At 45.1% G+C, this 23,266-nt stretch overlaps 1 protein-coding gene across 2 annotated transcripts in view; it reads right to left on the bottom strand.

Annotated features, from left to right (window-relative positions):
* The window catches only part of MERTK (MER proto-oncogene, tyrosine kinase), a 101,978-nt gene that overhangs the window by 57,362 nt on the left and 21,350 nt on the right, over positions 1 to 23,266 (bottom strand). Inside the window, exons 2-4 of one of the 2 annotated variants that reach the window (XM_014852720.3) lie at positions 18,986 to 19,406; positions 8,810 to 8,910; positions 6,669 to 6,842 (exon numbers count right to left, since the gene is read on the bottom strand). In XM_014852720.3, coding sequence (XP_014708206.1) covers positions 6,669 to 6,842; positions 8,810 to 8,910; positions 18,986 to 19,406 — 696 coding nt within the window. Of the gene's footprint in view, positions 1 to 6,668; positions 6,843 to 8,809; positions 8,911 to 18,985; positions 19,407 to 23,266 lie in introns of those variants that run through there. The other variant, XM_070511762.1, reaches the window with a different exon arrangement.

The raw sequence follows: 23,266 nt of genomic DNA, 5'->3' as shown, positions 1-23,266 counted from the left end.
CATGAGTACCTACGTGGAAAGATCTACATGTCTTGGCGATGGATGTGTATTTGCACATATATGAGTGTATTTCAAGGACTAGAAAGGGCCCGGGAGGAAGTGAACCAATGGTGGACACTGGTCTCCTCTGTACAAGGGGGTGAAAGTGTGGACATCAGAGGGAGACCTTCACTTTTCGCTTTGGTATGTCACTATGATGTGAATGTTTTACAACATGAAAGCAATCTGCACCTGTACTCTCATGCTAATTGAAGGAAAATCACTTATATACATATATATGTACACAAACATATACTTAGAGAAAAAGTTTGGAAGGAATCAATCGGTATTTTCATTGTAATTGTAAATGTGTAGTAAGATCTAAACATACTTGAGTGAATTTTCTACATTTTTAACATAAAATCATTTCATAATTATGTAAAATAGAGTTCTAAAAAAACTATTTTGAAATAATTATAGATTCACAGAAAGATGTAAAGAAATATACAGGGAAGTTCCCTGTATCCTTCACCCTACCGCCCCACTGTTAACATCTTTTTTTTTTTTTTGAGGAAGATTGGCCCTGAGCTAACATCCATACCCATCTTCCTCTCCTTTATATGTGGGATGCCACCACAGCATGGCTTGCCAAACAGTGCCATGTCCGGACCTGGGATTTGAACTGGTGAACCCCGGGCCGCCAAAGCAGAACTTGCAAACTTAACCGCTGCGCCACCAGGCTGGCCCCTGTTAACATCTTAAATAACTCTAATACACTGTCAAAACCAGGAAATTGACACTGGTACCATCCACAGAGCTTATTCAGATTTCACCAATTAGATAGAGACTCGTGTGTGTGTATGTGAGTGTGTACAGCTCTACGTAAGTCTACCCCATGTGTAGCTTCAGATAACCACCATCACAATAAAGGTTATTTTAAAATGCACTTTAAACTGCTCAATTTCTATTTTATTTCTATCCTTTCTACCAATGGAAAAAATCTTCAAGTCAAAGAAAGTAAAATGAAAATTGTAAAGAACTTGAAACCCAAAATACAGTTGTAAGGGTATATTACCATTTAGAAATAAGTCAGACCTCTAAGCTGAGATAAATTATATATAGCCTTGAGTATTATAAGAATTTGCAGATCTTATCACAGAAACACATTTCTAATTTCTGAGAAAATATACAGAAGAGGAAAAGTTCTAGATAAACAGAGATGGAGAGGTTTTGTCCCTATTTTCATAAAGAAAATGACATTGATTCTTGTAAGTACAGAGTCATTGAGACATAGAAACCCACAGCAAAATTTAAGAGGGGGTTATAAAATTGGTGCCTATAAGAATATGGAAAATGGTCATACCTAGGAGGTCAGCTCACCAACAAGAAGTCAAGTCTGATTTCAAAGCAAACTCCAAAGTGATTTCCTGTCTTTCTGTGACAATTATTAGCCCAATGTATCAAGGAACATCTCAGAAGACAAGATGGATAAATAAATGGTGGAAAAAATAAAATTAAGCAGATTTACAACTGCCTGAAAGGTAGCCAAGAGAGTTGACTTAATGAATGGATGTCAACTCACAGGATGCCTTTACGAATAGGCCACTGGGCTCTGCCCTCAGTTAGATTAGAATCCACATTTCTATTAATGGCTTGGAAGAGACAAAAAAGGCAGCCAGTGCAAAGCAGGGAGATGATTTGCTAATCCAATGAGAGAATCAAGGTTCAAAATGGCCTCGGTAGGCTGGGAAAATGGATAAAATTTTGTTAAGGATAAATGTCAAACACTAGGCTGAGATTTCAAAAACAATTCAATATACATACAAGGAGGAGGACAGCTTTGACTCTGCAGCAATTAATGAGAAAAAAAGACCAGGGAATTTCAGTTAACTTCAAACTCAACATTAACCAATACATTAACCTTCATCAAAAAGGTAATGCAAACTGCATTAGCAGAAATAAAGTGTCCAAAACACAAGAGGTTATAGCCTCCACTGAATTTTATGCATGTCTTTTCAAAATAACACCAAAATGACTAAACTCTTGGCAGAAAACAGAGGAGGTGGGAACACTTTCCAAGTAGTTTTATGAGATCAACAATAGCCTGTTACCAAAAACTGAGATAATAAAATTACAAATCAATTTCCCACATGAACATTGTTGTATAATAAAGAATTTGGCTTTTGTCCCTTGCAGTTTCCTGAGGGATTCAAGTGGATGTATTATGCTAACAAGGTGACTCATGGGCCCCTAGATAACTTCAAGACGGGGACTGGTCACCAGAATGACCAACCACGTGATGAGACGGTTGGGGCTTTGAGACTCATGATACTAGCCCATCCTCCCAACCTGCAGGGAGGGGCAGGAGGTCTAGAGGTTGTGTTCAATCACGTGGCCAATGATTAATCAATTGTATCTATGTAATGAAACGCCAATAAAACCTCTGGACCCCAAAGCTCAGCAGTTTCCTGTTCAGTGAATACTTTGATGTGCCAGGAGGGTGCCACCCTAAGTGATGTGCCACCCTAATTCCACGAGAGGCCATGGAAGCTCTGCATCCGGGATCCTCCCAGCCCTCACCCTATGTGTATCCTTTGTAACAAAACTATAATCCTAAGTATAGCACTTTCCTGAGGTCTGCAAGTTGTTTTAGCAAATTATCAAACTGGAGGGGGTCATGCGAACCTCCAAATTTATAGCCGGTCAGTAAGAAGTGCAAGCGGCCTGAGGACCCCCCAAGACTTGTAGCTGGCATCCGAAGTGAGTGCCGTCTTGTGGCAGGCTTTGTCCTTAACCTACGGGGTCTGCATGAACTCCCCGCAGTTTGTATCAGAATTGAATTGCAGTACACGCAGTCGGGGTTACCCAATTTTGGGGTGAAACAGAATAAATATAAATACAAAAATCTTTAACTAAATATTAGCAAATTGAATCCACTATACTACATCATGACCAAGTAGAGTTTTTCCCAAGAACGCAACATTGGTTTAACATTTGACAATCAAATCAATGTAATTTAACATATTAAAAGAATAATGGAGAAAAACCATATGATTATCTCAGGAGATGCAGAGAAGAAATTCAACAAAATTTGACACCCATAATGATAAAAAATAAACTTTTCAGCTAACTGGGACTAAGAGGAAACTTCTTCAATCTAACCAAGGGCACCTACAAAATCCCACAGTTAACAAACATCATACTTGATGATCGGGAACAGAGATGTCCATGCTTCCCACTTTTATTCAGCATTGCGCTCAAGGTGCTGGCCAGTGAAATAAGGAAACTAACAGAGATAAAAGGACAAGGTTGGAAAGGCAGAAGTAAAACTATCTTTATTTGCACGTGACATTATTGTCTAGATAGAAAACCCAAGGAATCTACAAAAAAAACCTCTTAGAATTAATAAGTGAATTTATTTAGCAAGGTTGTAGGATTTAACATCAACATACAAAAGTCCATGTATTTTCTATATACTAATAGTAAACAATCGGAAAATGAAACAAAAGATGCTACTTACCAGCATCAAAAACATAAAATATTTAAAAACAAATTTAACAAATGACAGGTACGACCTCTACATCAAAAACTATAAAAAATTGCTGAGAGAAATTAAAGATGACCTAAATAAACGAAGAGAGTGTGTTCATGGATTGGAAGTCTTGATATTAAGATGTCAACTCCCCCTAAACTGATGTATAAATTCAATACAATTGCAAATAAAATCATAGCAGACTTTTCTGTAAAAACTGTCAAGCTGATTCTAAGATTTATGTGGAAACAGGCAAAAGGCCTGAAGTGACACTTCACCAAAAAGGATATATGATTAGTCAAGAAGCACAAGAAAAGATGCTAAAACAAATCCTTTCTAAATCTAATCTAAAATTAGACAGGGAAACGAAATGCAAATTAAAACCACAATAATTTACCATTTCACTAGAACGTCTAAAATTGTAAAAACCATTAACCATATCAAATGTTGGCAAGGTTGTGGACAGAACAACTGGAACTCTCGCCCACTGCCACTGGGAATGTAACTCGAGGCAACATCTTTGGCAAACAGTTCGGTGGTGTCTTTAGAAGTTAAACATACATCTGTAACATGACCCAGCAGTTCCCTCCCAGCTATTTATTCAAGACAAAGTAAAAACATATGTCCTCCAAAAGACTTACACACGAATATTCAGAGCTCCTTTATTTCTGATAGCCAATAGCCAGAAACAACCCAAATGTTCACCAAACAGATAAACAAAATACAGCGATGCATACCACAGAGTACTATCAACAACAAAAATTACACTGCTGATACCACAGTGTGGATGAATCCCAAAAACACCGCGTGGAGGGAAAGAAGCCTGACACAAAAGAATACATACTTATGATTCCACTTATTTAAAGTTCAAGAACTGGCAAAACTAATTTATGATGATGGACGTCAGAACAAGGTTCCCTGGGGGAGGTGGGCACTGACCAGAAGGGAGCACAAGGGAACTTCTGAGGTGACGGCCATGTTCTATATCTTGACTGCAGAGGTGGCTCCACGGGTGTCTACATTTAGCAAAACTCACTGAGCTGTGCACTCAAGTTCTATGCATCTAATTGTATGTCGATTTTACCTCCACGAAAAAAATCTTTCTTTACGGGACTTCCTAGCAACCATGCTAGAAAGGGTGAATGTATTTTTAAAATTGATTTTGAGCAAAGAAGTCACTTGCTTATCAACTCCTTGGAGAAACTCAAAGAAAACTCAGATAGAGGCAGAGAAAACCGTAATGTTCCTCATGGAGTCAGGCGTTAGAAAAGTGATTCAGAGACAAGACCCAGGGGCTAGCAGTCACTTGCTGACCCAATCTTGCCCTAAGTATTCAGTGAGTATTACCATGAGTCAGGCACTGCCTCAGGGGAGACAAAGTCCTTGTCCTTCTGAGGATATGTTCTCTAGAAAGACAGACGAGGAGACTGTAAAAATAAACAGGGTACTTACAGACTGCGATGAGTGCAATGAAGGAAGTCCACAAGAATATGTGATCGTGAGTCAATAAAGGGGAGTCTATACTGGGGTATCTTAACTAAAATCGTTAAGAGTGACCAGGGAAGGCCTCTTTGAAAAAGTGATATTTGAGTTGTGTCATGGGACGAAGGGCAGATGGAAGAACATTATAGGCAGACAGAAGAGAGAGTGCAAAGGTCCTGAGGCAGGAAGGAGGGCAACGTGTCTGAAGAAAAGAAAGATAATCAGTGTGACTGTGCTTAATAAGCAGGGAGGAGAGAGTGGGCTGGGGTTCAGCGAGAGAACTGGGCAGGGACCAGAGCATACAGGGCCTAGGGGCAGGGACAAGAAGGACTCTGAATGACAGTCTAAGACAATGGGAAGTCACAGAAGGGTTTCCAGCAGGTGGATGATGTGTGATCTGCCACTGAGGTGGGTGGATTAGAGTGGGGACAAGGCTGGAGGCAAAGGGATCAGTTAGGAAGCTACAGCAGCAGTGTTGGCAAGAGCTGGCAGCAACACGGACCAGGGCAGTGCAGCAGAGACAGAGAAAAGGCAGACTCCAGATACACTGAAGAAGCAGAACTGACAGAACTGCTGACACATTCAATGTGGAAAAGGAGAAGGAGGAAGGATGGGCAAATGGTGACATCATTTACTAAGATGGGGAATTCTGGGGCAGAACAAGTCTGGGGGGAAAATCAAGAATTTCATTTTAAGACGCCTACATACCCAGTAAGTGGCAATGCCAAGAAGGCAGCTGGATACAGGAGCCTGAAGCTCAGGAGAGAGGTCTGGTGGAGACACAAAGTTCGAGGCCATCATCGCACAGATGGTACTGAAGCCAGGGGCTGAGAGCAACTCTCCCAGGAAGGAGTGTCTCAGAGGGAACAGAAGTGGGCCCAGGACTGAGCGCTAGGACGCCCCAAATTCAGAACTCCCGCAGGGGCAGAGGAGGAGCAGCGAGGTGGGAAGAAAGCCAGGAAGACAGTGTCTCCAGAAGTTCATCACTGTGTTCTCAGTGCCTGGAACGGCCTCTGGCACAGAGCAGTCCCTCACAGAACATTTGCTGAATGCACGAAGAAAGGAAGGATTAGGGCAGATATTGCTGAAAGACGCAATGAGAGGTGCCAAAGAAGAACCCGTTGGCTTTAGCAGCACGGGCAACATCCATGGCGTTGACTCTAAGAGCACTCAGCAGTGATGGGAATGAAGCTGGACACTCCCGTTCAGATGGAAACCAAGATGAACCTGACCGTCAATGCAGCCACAATCCCACAATGACTCAGTCTTCCCACAACAGCCCCGTGACCAATGCATTTTCCTTGCTGTCAAATCTCACGGAGGCCTTCACATCAGTGGTCCCTGAAGTGCAGGACCTGCCAGGCCAGCAAGGCCACAGCTGCAACGGGAGATGTGAGCAGGCCTCCCACTGCCTGGGCTCGGGGATTCTGGCCACTTCAGCTTAACCACAGACACCTTCAGGGCACTCACCCACTTCCCAGCCCTGGCCTGTGAACGTTCACCCCTCAGATTCCTACCTGCCTTCCCAGCCACCCGGCCCCTAACCTCAGCTGCCACAGCTGCGTTTTCATCCTCCTCCACTGCTCGTTGCTGGTACACAGCAGTGGTCACCAAATTTTGATCCCTTCCCCTCTTAGAGAGAACATGACCAATGAACCACACAGCTCGGACTTACCAGGAACAGTCAGAACGGAGGGGGATTTTTCAGGCCCTTCGTTAACACGGCTGCTGTTCTGAATCCAGAATATGGTGACAGGCTCAGGCGGGCCCACGGCCTGACAGGTGAGGTTGAAGGCTGTGTTTCTGGTGACATTCATGCTCTCAGGCTGCCTGGTAAAGTGAGGAAGTCCTGCAGAAAGAGAGTTAAGTGAAAGAATGTTTCAGATCCACAAGGAAAGGCAGAGCACGGGGAACAGAAATTGCACTGGAACTTTGCAACACATTTCTTTCCCTACCACCCCAGGTCTGAAACGGCCAGTCTCCATCTCCTGAAATTTGGGTAAGAAGGGACAGAGGCTCATTCCTACGTGTCTAGCTCCAGCCGGCTTTCTAGGATACTTTCCCGTAGGGGTTGTAATGGTGATTCAGAACTGGTCCTACCAGAAGGGAGGCCTGGCAGTTCTGAAATCAGGAGTGGCTCACACTCCTGGGGCAGGTTGGCAGGTTTTCAGTATTCCTTACCAAAACAAACACAGAGTAAAAATCAAGCCATGTAATAGGTCTGCGCATTTTTGAGGACAATCTATTGTGTGTGAGTTTCAGATGAGTGATCACAAATGTTCAAATCTGTACACTCGTACAGGGCTGAACACTTTTTAAAGCACATTCTCATGGAAACAGTGTAGCCACAGTCACAATCCTAAGATCTCCTACTGGAATTCCAGAATCAGGGTCATAAGGAAGGGGACTTTAGGAGCATCTCAGAGAAAGCCAGTTGGTACTTATTTGGGGCATGTGCCAAAAATTTAAGCTAACTGTCCTCAGGCTTTTAAATTGTGTTCTTTTGGGATTAGGAATTCACAGATCTGGTCCCAGCAGGAATGATGTGGGACAGGTAAAATGGGACACTTTTTTTTTCCTATATCAAAGTTCGAAAACTCCATTTGGACCTAATGTGTTCCTCTGGGCATTTTTTTTGGATTCTGACAAGTAAAATGTCCTTTAAATATTTTTCCCAGATTAGCAGCAAATGTAGGGACCACCATGCCCCTTCTGGCTGATGCTGACACAACCCTGAGGCCCTGGCTGTCCAGCTTGGGATGGGCCTAGAAGAAAGCTCTGAAAGAGACTCCTCCGAGGGAGGAACCATGCACCGTCCTGCAGTATTTTGGGGGATCAGGTTCAGGTTTGCAAAAGAATGGGTCACAGAGGAGCCTTTAATTGGGAGATGCTTCTGGTTGAACGTCCCTAAAAAGCTAATGACCTGCTCTAAAGACCCAGATGAGAGGGTCAGGAGAAAGCAGAAAAGAAGTGGTTCTGATGGCTCTGCTGATAGGGGCACCTCAGAAACGCAGGAGGCCTGGAGGGCAGCCCCAGGCTGGTGGGGAGCAACCATGTGGGGTGGTAATAAAGGGGCTTCCTCCTTGAAGCCGTTCTTCACAGACCCTGCCACTGCAGAACCAGGCATGCCAACCCTGAGACCCAGGACCTGGGCTCACCTGGCCTGGCCCACCTGCGCATCAGCTCACACTCCCCACTAGCGTTCAGATTCCTCGAGGGTAAAGCCTACCTTCCCCTTGCCTGATGTCCCCCTTCTCAGCCCCCACCAAGCCCATCTCACATCACGTCATGGAACTGCACTGAACCACGCGCCCGACAAATCCCAGGGCCTAAAAGGAGTCCCAGCCCGAGCCTCGACTCACTCAGGAAAACCACTCACCCTCCCTGATTTCACACACGCAAGATGGGAAAAGATGCTGACTAATAAGCAAATAGCCACTTGCCCAGGTGAGTGGTATCTGGTGCCAGCACTGAAACCTGGATCATAGAATGCATTTTGCTTCCTAAAATAAAAGATTTCAGCTTTTTTAAACGTAAATAACCTGAAGAGAAGGAAGTTCATAATCCTTTTTGTATCTCAGCCCTAGTGCCCAGGATAGAGCTCAAACTTTAAGAATTGAATTAAATTCATTATTACCTAAAGTCTGAAAAGAAGATCGCCTTGTCAAATTTCAGTGCTCGTGGATCTGCAAGGTTTGCATACAGAATTATAAACGGGCATGCCAAACTCTAGAGGATTATCCATAAAGCACATAATACAGGATCTAAAACAAACAGCCCCGGGGCAACTGGACACTGTGCAGGCCCTGGACTTACCTTGCACCTCGACGTAGATGGGGTCAGACACAATCTCTTCATTGTTTATTTTCATCTTACAGATATACGACCCATTGTCTGAACGCTGCACACTGGATATGCTTCAGAGAAAGACACATAAAGAGATTTACAGTGACTACCCTTTGAGTTTCTACTATAGGAACAGAACGTTCTTTAATGTCTTTGTCACATGCTGTGACGGTTAATCTTATGCGTCAACGTGGCTAGGTCATGGTACCCAGGTATTTGGTCAAACATTACTCTAGATGTTTCTGTGAAGGTATTTTTCAGATGTGAATAACATTTAATTCAGCAGACTCTGAGCAAAGCAGATTACCCTCCATAATATGGGTGGGCCTCATACAGTCATTTGAAGGCCTTATGGGCAAAGACTGAGGTCCTCCAAGGAAGAGGGAATTCTGCCTCCAAACTGCCTTGGGATCCAAGACCGCAATACGAACTCTTGCCTGGGTCTCCAGCTGACACCCTGAAGATTTCAGAATTGCCAGCACTCACAATTACATTAGCCAATTTCTTAAAATAAATTTCTCTTACTCTCTCTTTATACACACACACACACACACACACACACACACTCCATTGGTTCTGCTTCTCTAAAGAACCCTGACTAAGGCATACACCGTCACTTGTCCTGACTTCTATGGTAGATTCTCCAGCACGGTTCTCAATATCCAGGTACCGCCCCATCAAGGCATTTTGCAAATTTGTAGGGTTGCTTTGGATGGTCACAATAACTAGGGGAACCATGGCTTTTAGGGGCCAGAGGCAACTGTTCCATATCCCAAGTGACCTTCTGAGACTTGAATTCAATTCCACTTTACATACAAACAAAGTATTTTGCCTGGTTTTCACATCCACCTCATTTCCCGGGACCGTAACAATGGAGGGCCACGATCCCTTCATCCTGTTTGGGACTTTGCGGTGACTCGGTCGTCACTTGGAAAATGAATCACTGACAGCCCCGCTCCCTCTGCAGCTGCCATGTGCATGGGGCCATGCCAGGTTCCCCTGCGTACTTTATTCTCTCTCCCTGTGTGGTCATGCCCAGCATTTACAAGTTCACATTCACATTATTTTATTACAAATCATCTTTCTTTTGTTTTTCTTATATTACAGTTTGAACACTGCATGTTAAAAAACATCTGAGATAAACCCAGGGCCTTGCCTCTAAGAGGCTGTGAATCCTGCTTTTCACCTTTCCGACCTGTTTACAAACAGAAAGTTATGCAACAAATGTGCAACCTGCACTTTGCAATGCTCACAGATGCTCTTCAACAGAGAATGCCTTTATTGGCCCAAAGGCACTGATGTTTTCTGTGCTCCTCAGACACAGCAAAGAGGACCATGACCAGAGGAAAAAGAAGAAGAAGAAAAACATGGAGGGGTGACCTTCCTTCCCAGCAGCCGGCTCCCCTGATACAACTTATTTATACCAAAGCAAAATAAAACCCATCCCTCAACCTGTAAAGGTCTGAGACGCAAGGTTTAAAAGAGACCAGGAAGCTAGCAAGGTCAGAGGGACCGCATCCTGGCCCACGGGCAGCTGCCAGCGGTTGACGCGCTGCAGTTAGCATCGAGAGCCAGCACACGGCAGTGAGAGCCCCCAGCCCTCGAGGAGCCACAGTTCCCTTCGGTTGAACACACAGTTTTCGGACCAAACACTGAACATTTTAAATACAACTTGCCCCCAGCTATACCATTTTGCAGATGCCTGTTAGCCTATGATAAACAGAGTAACTAAAATACATGCCAAGATTGGTGTCAATCAGAACTAGGGGGACCAGGGCTGCTTGGGTTAATATCACCTCCTTATTATGCCCAGGACTCAGCAGTGTGACTGTCACCTGCATTTCCTGATGTGCCAATCTGAGCAGTGCCCCACTGACTCGGAAGACTCCGACTCCCCCTCTCCCCTCATTCCTGCGTAGGAGCGATATAATTCTGGAATGCACCTGGGGAATGAATGTTGGGCTTGGGGAGGACCCAGGGGTCGAGGAAAGGCCGGATCTCTCCATGCTTTAGGGCAGGAGGCAAATGTCACAATGTCTACAGGTCACTAGGAGAAGACAGAAAGAGACCTCACAGGACAAATATCTCCAAACAAGAGGCTAGCTCACCTTTCCCTGACAATCTCCCTGAATGTCAGGGTGACAGGAAGCGGCTGAAGAAACGGGGAGAGAAGCATGTATCTAGAATGGTGCCCTGCCTGTCGTGGGTCAGGACTAGCGGCTGAACGGTGCACGCTGGCTTTCAGCAGCTCCCGAATATTCTGTACAGCTGACCAGTCTAACCTTCTTTGCAGTTCTAAGGAAAATCCAGGTCACAGCTACTGAAGAGGGGGTCCTTTCCACATATTGCACAAGTTCAACATAGAAGAGGCGTCATTTTCTTGAGGCAAGGCCCAGGGGCTCGACAGAGTGGGTGATGAGATCTGACAGGCTGAGGACACCTGTACTTTGAAGACCGGGCTCTGGCTCAGGGCCTGGGACCCCACAGTTGCAGCAGATTTGTCACATGCCTTAGGAAGACAGGGACCAGCGAGAAAGTGAAAGCCAGAGAGGGATGCAGGCACAGCCCCAGAAAGGGAGCCAAGGGGGCTGCACCCAGCCCAGAATGCAACGCGCACCTGTGCAGAGGCCCCAGGGAACCCGAGAGACCACCAGGCACAAATCACAGTTTAGCAGCATATTTTGTGGCTGCAGAAATCAGACTACACAAACAAGTCCAGGAGTACCTTAAGCCAACCAGCAGGGAAAATTCAGGCCAGGAGAAGGAAAAGAGAACACAAAAGAAAAATGATCAAAACTTTAACTTTAATCATTCAAGTCAGGAAGAGTTTAATAATTGTTGGGTGAGAAGGACTATGTGACTACATTAATTAGTAAGTCCAGATCCATCGTACCTACAGTACAGGAAAGGTTTTTCACAAATAATTCTACTTGTTGCTTTCTACACATCCAAGTAAAGGCTCTCATGTGAAGGCAGCGTGGGGTGGGGTGGGGCTGGAGACGAGAGGAGTAGTTGTCCCCGCCCAGCAGGAAAGGCTCTGAGCTCAGAGCTGCAATCTAGGTTCCAACAACTGAGTTAGAGGAGTTCCAGAAAGAACACCGAAAGGGGAGGGGCAGCATAATTCAAGAAAAGGCCCCCAAACTGGAGATGTGGATCTTTCCTACACGGCCTCCTAGGTGGGCAGCACAGTGGGAGAGAAAAGTCCCACCAAGGGGCTTCTCTGGGGATGTCACAACTCCAAGATAACGTGAGGATCCCAAAAGCTTCCAGGTCATTAACGAGTGACTCAGGACAGCACCACAGTTCTCAAGAACAAATCCGGGAGTGAAAAGGAAATATAATAACGACTTCAAAATGACAACAGAAATTATTTTCCTTTCAAATTCTGTATCCGGCCAAACAACCTCCAGGTGAGGGTAGGAAAAAAATGGCATTTTCAGACATGCAAGTCTCAGGAAGCCATGGGACGGTGGGCTCTATGCCAAAGGGAGGGAGTGAAGGCCAAGAAGAGGGGGGCCTGGGCTCCAGGAAGAAGGAGCTAGAAATCAGGAGGAGTGAGGGTACCCACAATGAGGGCAAAGATGGCTCCGTTGGACCCCAGACCTGGAGGGCCGCCTGCCCGGACGGCAGCAGGAGAGGGCTCCAGGACTGGCCTCTCCAAGGAAAAACCTGTCCTGACCACTCTGTCATTTTGAGAGGAGGTGCATATTTTCCAATAGAGTTTAGGGAAGAATGAGTGATTGATCCTTAGAAAATTAAGCAAACTGACAAGCAAGAAAACTAGTAAATTCAAGAAAATAAAAAAGCTATAGAGAAGAAAAATGTAATTACAGGCCAGTACATGATTCAGCTGAAAACAGTACTTACGTAGCTGAAAAAAATGTGAGCCCTGGGTATTGATTTAATCACAAGTGTGAGTAATAACACACCATACTGGGGCCTGCACACACACACACACACACACACACACACACACACACACATAACTCACATGGATTGAATACCATCTCTGGAAAGATACTCAAGAAATGGGTAACCTCAGCTTCCCACTGGGAAAGAGCTGGGGGTTGAAGTGGGAGAGAGAATTTTACATGTATGCACTGCTTTAAAAAAAAAAAAAGTATAAAAATCCTATCAGATTTTGGCCAAATACAAACATCTGAACCAGGGAGGACCAAAGAAACCATACAGACTCAGCCATGGTGTCTAGACAGGAACCACCTGGACAAAGCCGCAGGGCCAGCAGCTGCAACAGCCGGTCACCACAGGGCAGCCATGGCTGGGTTAGCCCCGGGACCTCCCGCAGGGACACACAGCCTCTCCCGACCCTCAGACCTGTCACCACTATGCTGGCCTACTCAGAAATTGCTTATAAGTAATAAAAAAGCTCTAGGGTCTTCTTAAAAGAAATGCAAAAGAGGACCAATATTGGACAATTCCACCTACATGAGGTGCCTAGAATAGTCAGAATCAGAGAAAGAAAGGAGAACAGCAGTTGCCCAGGGCTGGGGAAGGAGGGCTGGGGGGTCAGTGTTTGATGGGGACAGAGTTTCAGTTTCAGAAGATGACAGAGTTCTGCGGATGGATGGTGCAATGGTTGCACAATAATGTGAATGTATTAATGCCACTGAATTGCACAGTCGAAAAGGGTTAAAATGGTAAATTTTATGTTATATATATTTTACCTCAAAAAAATTTAAAATGAAAAAATTTTTGGAAAGAAATACTACGATAAGTGTCCTATTTTCCCGTCACAGTTCAAATGGTGCTGAGAGGATCCAGGGATAACCTGAGCGCAGACACCTTGGATAAACTCTGAGCTGAAGGGAAGTCTTCTGGATATGAAGCAGGTCAGAGCGTCAGGGATCTGCGGCTAATAATTTTTCCAGCTGATAGTCTGGCTTCAGAAATTATGTTCTTAACTTTCTACATGTTTTGCGGATTTTGATATGTAATTCCAGTTCTGGGTCACCAAAGGCAGCAGCATAAAGAACAACTGGCAAGAGGCATCCGCAGGCCCACAGAGGGCAGGCCGTGGGCTAGGGGCTCAGCACACAGCCCCACAGGGACCCCGCTAACACGAGCATCTCACACGGATGGGGCGGGGGTGTGCTGCAAACGGCACAGGGTTTTAGCGGACCCAAACTACCCACTTAACATGTTTACAAAGAAAATTTATTGAGAAAGTAAAATCCTGCCCGCTTTAGCTACTGGGAACTGTGCCAGAATTTAAAGTGCACTGGGAAACCCTAGACTACACAGAAAACAAACACCAAATACTTTCCCTTTGCCACAAATCCCCCAATAACTAAACCTGCAGGGCCCGCCAGCCTACAGGGGCATCAGCATTTGTTTTTGCTTGAGAGTTGGTCTCCCCAGTCTTCTGGTTTGATGACTAGTGCCTTCCTGGAATGTTCTCCCTGACGAGAGAGCATTTCCACCTAAGCTAGAGAGCTCTTTACGCCCTACCCCAGACCTTAGAGCTAATTATATCCCACAAATTACTCCCTCTTTTAGAGGCTCCAGGGAAAGGTCTTGGCCAAGGAATGTCCCAGGGCCCCGACAAACGGATGCACTACAGTTTCAAGATGATAGCAGTCAAGCTTGATATCACACAAGGTGGGATGCTGGTTGCAGTGCCAAGGGGGAAGCCCAGCCGGCTGACTTAAGTCACGCAAAGGAGGTCCCGTAAATGTTCTCGAGTGACGCAGTCTGAGTCCCATACCCTCCACGACTAGGCCGGGTGGCATGGGGTGGGCAAGTTGGGGTGGTGGCATGGATTTTCACTATTAACCCCCAGGCCATCAGTTAGGAATATCCCAACCCACTAGCAGATACTGAGTGCTTTCTGCACCTATTAATGAAAGACAACTCTTGGCTCTAACAACAACAACAGATAGCCAGTGAAGTAGGAAAAAAATGTGTATTAGCACAGAATGAACCCAGCTCAAGAGGGCATCTGGACTCCAAGTATCATATCAGTTACTCCTTCCCTTATATATGCCCCCAACCTTGGCATTTTGAAAATATTTAACGTTTACCCATTATAATTTCATTTGCATTCTTCCATATTTGCTTCTGTTTTATAACAGCAAATTACAGTAGCATATAGCAGCCATTAAAATATTTTGAAGACTTTTAATAATGTAGGGAAATATTCATAATATAATGTTAAGAGAATGAAACAAGACATCTATTCATCTATGTAATAAAGTACTAATCTATTTCAAGACTATTAAATTTACATATGCTTGGAAAAGTTTTCCAAGCATGGTATTGTGGGCCATGCTTTCCTTCTTTGTATTTGTTTGGTATTTTCCAAGTATTTAACAAAATACATATTTTACTATTAAAATAATTAAAAAATACACACATACAGGAGCTAAGACCAAGTAGTTTCAAATACCTTTCAGGGACATTCTCATGCATGATGCCAAATCTCCTGTAACCTTTGCAGAGTATGTGGGATTCATACTTAAATGCCCATTAGCTCCTCCTACCATTTCCAGCCCCATCCTAACCGCCAGTTTCAATAAGCTGAGGTTTGACCTCTTTTTTTTTTTTTTGAGGAAGATTAGCCCTGAGCTAACATCTGCTGCCAATCCTCCTCTTTTTGCTGAGGAAGACTGGCCCTGAGCTCACATCTGTGCCCATCTTCTTCTACTTTATATGTGGGATGCCTACCACAGCATGGCTTGCCAAGCAGTGCCATGTCCACACCCAGGATCCGAACCAGCGAACCCCAGGCTGCCAAAGCGGAACGTGTGCACTTAACCGCTGCACCACCAGGTCAGCCCCAATAAGCTGAGGTTTGACTGCAAGATGTGGTTGCTCCTGAGCAGCACAAGGGTCCTTCCCTGGGTCCTGAGGTCACATCCTCTCCCCTACTTCAATACTTCAAGGCCAAATCCAAACTCGGAGGGAAACCCTCCCTCACCATATGAGCAGTACCTTAGCACTTCTGCACTTGACCCTTGACTCTCCCTTCCCCTCCATTCTGTTCACCAGCACAAGCAGGAGGACAGGGACCAGGTCTGCTCCCCTCGTCTCAATGCCCAGCCGTTCATTCAATTAGTTCTTCATCCCACAATTAGCGAATTGCCTGCAAACATCTTCCCCAGCGAGGCTGGCTGTTTTTAAACCGGGGGGCCGTTGCCTAAGTTGTAATTTGGAAAAAATCTCTACTCCTTTGTCTAAAATGATGTTACTAGTGAATGTTAAAGCTTTCTCTGGTGTAAATTACTTTATCACATCCTTTTCTTCCTTTGGAAGAGAGAGAGCAATATGACAGCATGAGGCCACTGTGGGAAAGAGGGGGTCAGAAGCAACGGAAGGAATAACAGAGAAGGTTCTGCTGCATTAAATAGGCACGCCTCCCAAACTACACCTTCTACTAGAACAGGTCCTGTTTTAGGATCAAAGACCAGATGCTTCACTAACCCTTGTTTTTAGAATGAGGAATTGGGGAATTTAAGTGTAGGGTAGGCAGGAGGCAAGAGTTCGCATGTTATGGAAGAGAAAAGGTGCAAGCAACATCCAGCTGAGAAAGTTAAATACAGCTTCCATAACCCCGTCAGTCTCCAGCAACTCACAAGTGCTTCATATTTAAAGGATGAGTGCAGGGACTAACTGTGGAGTCCTCAGTCTGGAGACCTCATCATTTTCAAAATTCATGTCAGAATTTCGACATGTTCTAATAACATCTTATACAAAAATGGTCCCATGACCCAACTCAAAATACCATGTGTTTCTCTCTATAGTTCCTTTAACCCCTGCCAATATACAGATAGCCATATTTTGTGTTCTCTTCCCTTCATATTATTTCATCTGCAGATTCCCTTGAATAAACATGGTCTGTACATGTACTGTTGATGGCAACTCCAACAAACCTGCAGGCTAATGAATTCCTCATAAAACTGCATACATTGAAAGCCTAGAACTAGTTTTTAACCCTTCACTGTTCATGGGAACCAGAGTGGATTTCCTTAGGGCACAGGAGATGTGAGAAGACAGAATACGGCAGGTGTGCAAGTCGGGTTCCCTGTTTAAGGATGACTAGCTCACTATCTAGTGACCTTGGGAAAGTCCCCCTATGCATAGGGACCTCAGGGTCCTCATATAAAATATACCACGTTTCAGATCTCCAACATCCTTCTCTCTTGCCAATAAATTATGCAAATATTTATAATCTTGATTAAGTCACTATAATGTACTTCACAGACGCACTCTATAGCTACTGTACCACCTGAATACGACTTTAATAAAGTCGAAGGGCATTATAATGGTGTCCTTGATGTTGCACCAAATGCTACTCAATTCAGCTGAGTGTCCATCATTTGTAAGAATTCTGATCACTCAATTTGCCTTAAGGCTTATTAGTTTGAAGGTCAAATAAGATTTTTCTCCTTTAGAACGTGTTTATGTATAATAAACTGAATACATACATAAGTCTAAATTTTTCTCTAAAGTTCTCAAAATATCATTCAGGTCACCTTCTGAACTTTAAGAGCAAAAGTTCAAAACAAGATACTGTCTAATCTAAGTTGAAAAACTCTCCAATTTAAGTCCTGTGAACATCTCATGGCCCCTTAGAGCACACTCGGAGCTGGTAGTCATGTGGTCCAAACCCATCTCTCTGGCAAGAAGGCCAGAGAAGATGCAGCAGCTCACCCGTGGTCTCCCCGCTGGCCAGGGGCAGGACTCCTGCTTAGCAGCCCCAGCCCAGAGAGCCAGCAGGCCTGTGTGCCCCTCTTAAATGATGCCTGATGAGACCAGTGGGCTAGGTTTCTGTTTCTTTAAGGCTTTAAACTGCTCCTTATTCATTATTAAATGGTGATTTTACTTCTCCCATCAGAAGTTGTGTCCCCTTAATGGTAAAATGTCTGCAATTTGTAGTTGATTCAGAGAAAAATATAGTCAAAGCTCCTGAATGGTCTCAGCCACTGGCTGAGAAGGGCAGTCTGAGACCCAGCCAGAGTTTAGTCAATCAATAGAAAACATGGAGGTTATTGTGTTCTCTGCCTTGACTCTGACCAAGCCTATAACCTGGGATAATATGGGGAAAAAACGGCACATCTTATGGAAGTGTTGACACTAAACTCTAACTGGAATCGTTAGGTCTGTGGTAACTCTGAGGCGGTTTTCTGAAAAGGAAACATAAAATGATTCACCAAAAGACACGACACTGTCTGGGACTGCCCCGCGGATCAGGTCAGAGAAAGTGAAAACAGACCAGATCAAAGAGGGCCCCTCGCCAGGGCGGAGGCATCCCGGACAAAAGGCCCTCGCCTCAACTCTGCGTGCCTCTGACCTCATTCTGATCTTCTAATGACTACAGGTCCACCTAACTCTACAACTATACATGCAAGGAGGTCCTGACATTTAAACAAACGAACAAAGAAAAAACACAAAAACCCTCCTGGCTGAGAGGAAGGAGTAGCGAATAAGAAAGGGTGGTGAGAAGAGAAGCAGCTGGCCAGTCTCCAGCATTCTGAAATATGCTGACTCAGTCCTGGGAACAATGTATTCCAGACATACGTCCTGGCTTGGCTTATCTGTGTCACTCCCCTAACTCATGTGGCTTGCCCCTGCCAACACCAAGTGGAATACCGACCCACGTGGCTGAAGTTTGTCTAGTTTCCCCAAACTTTACAGACTCTCCACCTTTTTCCTACCCCAATACACATGATCTGCACGTCAGTACCATGATCTGCAGCCGCAGCAGGGGGTGTTGAGGAGAGGCGGAAGGGAGCGGGGACAGGGCACGTGAAAGGCATGAGAGGGCTGCATTGTTTTAAAAGCTCCCCACCCACCAGGTGATTTAGATGTCTCCTCATACCTGGCAAGAAACACCGTTCCCACTCACTGGGAAAGCTCTGGAGTCAAGCAGGACTTGACATGACTTGTAGGTCAGCTGGGAAGTGGTCCTCCAGAACCAGAGCATCTGATAACCAACATTCCAGAGGGAGCAAGAGCCATTTAAAAGAGGTCAACAATACAGACCGTCAGCTATTAATCTATACTCTAAATGGACCAGTGGGGTGGCTCACACAGAAGACAAAAGGATGTTTTTTATTGACAAGGTCTTTTACTTTTGAGCAACAGCATAACAGCATTAAAAAAGAAAGGAAGAAAGAGCACACGTACCTGAAGGAAGCGATTATTGTTGTAACTTCATCATCTGTATAAAACTGAGTAATTGCATGATGTGCCCCAACCAATTCCTTTCCGTCTTTCCACCAAGAAATAATGTCGGTGTCCTGGTACACATTAGGTATACTGATTGAGCAATTAAACTTGACGTCCTTATGTTCGGAAAGTATTATGTGGCCCACCGTGTGATTAAATGCAAGAGGCGGGAGGAGCTTTGACCTGGCAGAGGTCACCCTGGGAAGGGCTGCATTTCTTGTATGCAGTCTTCTGGGCTGGGTTGGCGAAAACATCAAGGCAGGCTGGTACCCACTGGTGTGAGGAAAGGAGGCTGGTGTGTGGTCCGCTGGCAGGCTTCCCGGGGCAGGTCCTGGGAGTGGCACGTTGGGCGTGGTTGCCTCCCTCACCTCAGCAACAGCTGGAAAACAGAACATTCGATTTTTAGCCTTGTAAATAACGGAGCTTTCCCAGAAGGTACCCAACTTATTAGGCCACAAAGAGAGAGAAATGGGGCATCCTCAGTGTCCTCAGAAAATACGAGCAGGATTTATTTAACACACACGTCTGGACATATATTCTCACTTACAAATTCATTCGTTTACTTACCGCCTTCTAAATAATGCTTAAGATATATAATTCCCCCATCAAAAAATATTTTCTTTTTTATTGAGATATAATTGACATATAACATATTAGTCTCAGGTATATGACATAATGAGTCGATATTTGTTATATATCACGAAATGATCACCACAATAAGTCTACTTAACATCCATCACCACATATAGTTACAAATTTGCTTTTCCTGTGATGAGAACTTGTAAGATGTACTCTCTCAGCAACTTTCAAATATACAAACAGTATCATTAACTACAGTCACCATGCTGTACATTACATGTCCAGGATTGATTTTATAGCTGGAAGCTTGTACCTTTTGATGACCTTCACCCATTTTTAAAAAGTGTGACTCATTCCAAGTCCTTCATACCCAACTCAGCACCATGGCAGGAAGGTGATGGCACCTGAGATCACTCGTCTCACTGTCTGCTCAGTCCTCGACTATGTCGCAAATTTGGCCAGCAGTCTTGCAAAGGCTGCTCCTCGTCACAAAGAGACAAGTTTACAATTCTTGTGCCTCAACAGGACCCATCCCTAGGCATGGGGAAAATCAACATGCACTTATGTCACCAGCTAGAATGACTTGGGGCTTCCAGCAAGATGCTTGCCTGCTGGAATGGACCTGGAAATGTTTGATTTCATCTGGCCCACAAGTACTTCTAAAATAGAAACAAATATTTAAAAAAATAATAAATATATGTAAATAGAAATAAACATAAAATAAAACTAAAGGGGCCGGCCCCATGGCCGAGTAGTTAAGTTCACACGCTCCACTTTGGTGGCCCAGGGTTTTGCTGGCTTGGATCCTGGGTGCAGACATGGCACTGCTCATCAGGCCATGCTGAGGCGGTGTCCCACATGCCACAACTAGAAGGACCCACAACTAAAATATATAACTATGTACTGGCGGGATTTGGGGAGAAAAAGCAGGGGAAAAAAAAAAGAGAAGATTGGCAACAGTTGTTAGCTCAGGTGCCAATCTTCAACAAAAAAAACTAAAAACAAAAATAAAAACTCACTTCTAGTTTTTTTAATGGCATTTTGGGACCATACATTCTATACTGGTGGTTATTTATTCAAACATATTGACCGCAAGTGGGTGAGACAGGCAGGCAGGAGAAACACAAGCCTGGCATTTTGTGGGTTAGTGACTGGGGCACACAGAGGCGCCCCATCCCCACTCGAGGGCTGTGCCTCCTGCCACACTCAGGTGTCACACTCTCCTGGGCCCCTGAGTGTGTGTGTGCAGGGAGTAGTGTGGTCTCTTTTTAGGGTCATGCGAGATTTAGCAAATAAGAACACAGCATGCTGAGTTAAACTTGCATTTCAGATAAACAATAAGTCATTTTTAGTCTAAGTATCCAGCTAAGTACTTATTTGGCTAATGGAGGGACAAGCAGGAGATGTGAGGGCAGAAGGGAGGACCTGGGAATTTATTCCTCTGGGTCCCTCCCTGCCAAGTCACCCTGGACTGCACAGCTCCCTCAACTAAAGTCACGGCCCCTGTTGGGGAGTGCTTTCCCTACAACTCTTGCTCCTGTGCCAGGGCCACTCTCACGGCTGCTGCCAGGCTGGAGGACAAGAGATTCCACTCTAAGAAACCAGGGACGGCTCACTGCTTGTCCTCAGCCTGAGGTCTCAGTGGGTGCGAGAGGGCAGGGGCCCTCTGCATGCTCTGGGGGCAGATGAGGTGGGTCAGCTGTGTGATGGCCTTGAGCCCAGTCATCCACACAGATGAGTATGCTGCCATGGGAGCGATCATTTACTCCAGGGACTGGAGGTCAGGGTGACTCCACAGAGAGGGGCCCCCGCCAAGCCAAGCAAACCCTATGCACAAGTGTGTGCCTGTGCTCCAAGCAGGAGGTGGCGAAGCTCAGTGTCTGGGTCCCATCCAGCTCCCCGGTCTTCCTCTGATTTGGGGACACTTTCTGGCTGTTTGTCTGGCTGTTTGTCTTATCCCTGTAGACTCTCCTCCAGAATACCCTTTTTCTATAGGCTTCGAAGCACTTACACTTCACCTGGACCTCAGATGAGCAAACTTCTCTGGAGTCCTTCCCCATCACTGAGTTCCTCGGGAGTCAGGGCTTTTGTTCAAATAACTATTTTTTTTTTTCTTTAGATATATGTCCTTTTCACAGAAGGCGAAAAGTGGAGTGAGAAAAGCAAATAATATTGTCTTTGGTTTGTTTAACTCACTTAAAAATATTTAACCTTTTTAATTATAAAGGTAACACAAGTCTGTTGTGAAAAATTCAAGTATTTATAGAAAGATAGAAGGTATAAAATGGAAACCTGTTTTGTGACCCCAACCCTGCAAGATTACAGTTTGGGGTATAGCCCTCAGTTTTCTATGAGACAAGCTGCTAACTGAACAAACTAATGGCAAGGCCACCCACTCAGATGACATCACAGAAGTCGGGGAGCAGCCAAACCCACATTGCAATCACTATGGATGATTTAAAAGACAGATAATTTCCACAATTTGATTTGCCAGAAGTTGGTAGAATCATTTAATTGCCAACAAATATTTATACAGTACCTCCTGGGTCTAAGATTTGCTGCGACAGTCTAATGGGATAAAGAAAGCCACCTGTCCCAGGAGAGGAGCAGCAGAGGGTCCCAGGAGTTAAAGGGGAGATGGGACACAGCTAACTGCTGGTGGGGGGGAGGCTGTCCCGATAGTGTCAGGGAGGCCTCCCTGATTGCCTCACCACACACCCCTAGACAGTTAGGCTGAATGTGGAGAGAACTGAATCCCAGCTGAGGCAGGAGAAATTCTGATACTGGCTCTGATACCAGATTCCCCACATTAAACACAGCATATATTGGGGTTAAAACCAAAGCACTCCTTCCCTGCTTACTCCCTGGCTTCTCGGCTCCAAAATACACTATTCTCCATGGAGACAGACACAGCCAACGACAACCACCTGGATTCGTTATCTCCTCCTCCTCCCCACCAAGGAGCTACAGGCTGGTGGGAAAGCTCTAAGCAGTGAGGTCACGGGCTCCCTCCTCTCTGCAAGTAGTCTCAAGGCCAAACACAGGCTGGTGGAAAAGCTCTGATCAGCAAGGCTATATGCTCCCCCTCCCCTACCTAAAACCCCAAATAAAAATCCTTCCTTTTAGCTTTTCGAGGAGTTTGGGATTTCAGCATTGGCTGCCCTTTTTCCTTGCTCAGCACTGTGCAATAATAAAATTCCTACTTTCTTTCACTACACCTATTGTCAGAGACTGGCTTGCTGTGCAACGGGTGAGCGAACTCACTTCAGGTTCGATATCAATTCCTGGAAGGTTTCTGAGCATAGGAAGGAGAAGATCAGAGCTGCGCTTGACCAGACACTGACAGCTGGCTGAGCGAGAGGAAGAGGAACAGGAAGAAGGCCAGGAAGTAGGAAACCCGTCAGGAAGAAATTGAAGACCTAACTACGGGAGTGGCCAGGCAGTCGGAAGGATGCGGAGACAGAAGAGCGGCTGAGGCAACAGCATTCTCAGTATCGCCATCATTTCACAAAAGAAAGGTCAGTCTGACACCAAATATTTAGGAAGGATGAAATCTCAGAACACAGGACAGTTCTCAGGAGCGGTCAGCTGGCAGCTTTATACTGACTGCTGCCTGAAGACTGCAGGCTCTCAGGCTGCTTCGGGTTCAGTTTCCTCACA

This window comes from Equus asinus, chromosome 6 (genome assembly GCF_041296235.1).
Source record: "Equus asinus isolate D_3611 breed Donkey chromosome 6, EquAss-T2T_v2, whole genome shotgun sequence".
Lineage (NCBI taxonomy): Eukaryota > Metazoa > Chordata > Mammalia > Perissodactyla > Equidae > Equus > Equus asinus.
The sequence above is the reverse complement of the archived record's forward strand: the minus strand, read 5'-3'. Positions and strand labels throughout refer to the sequence as shown.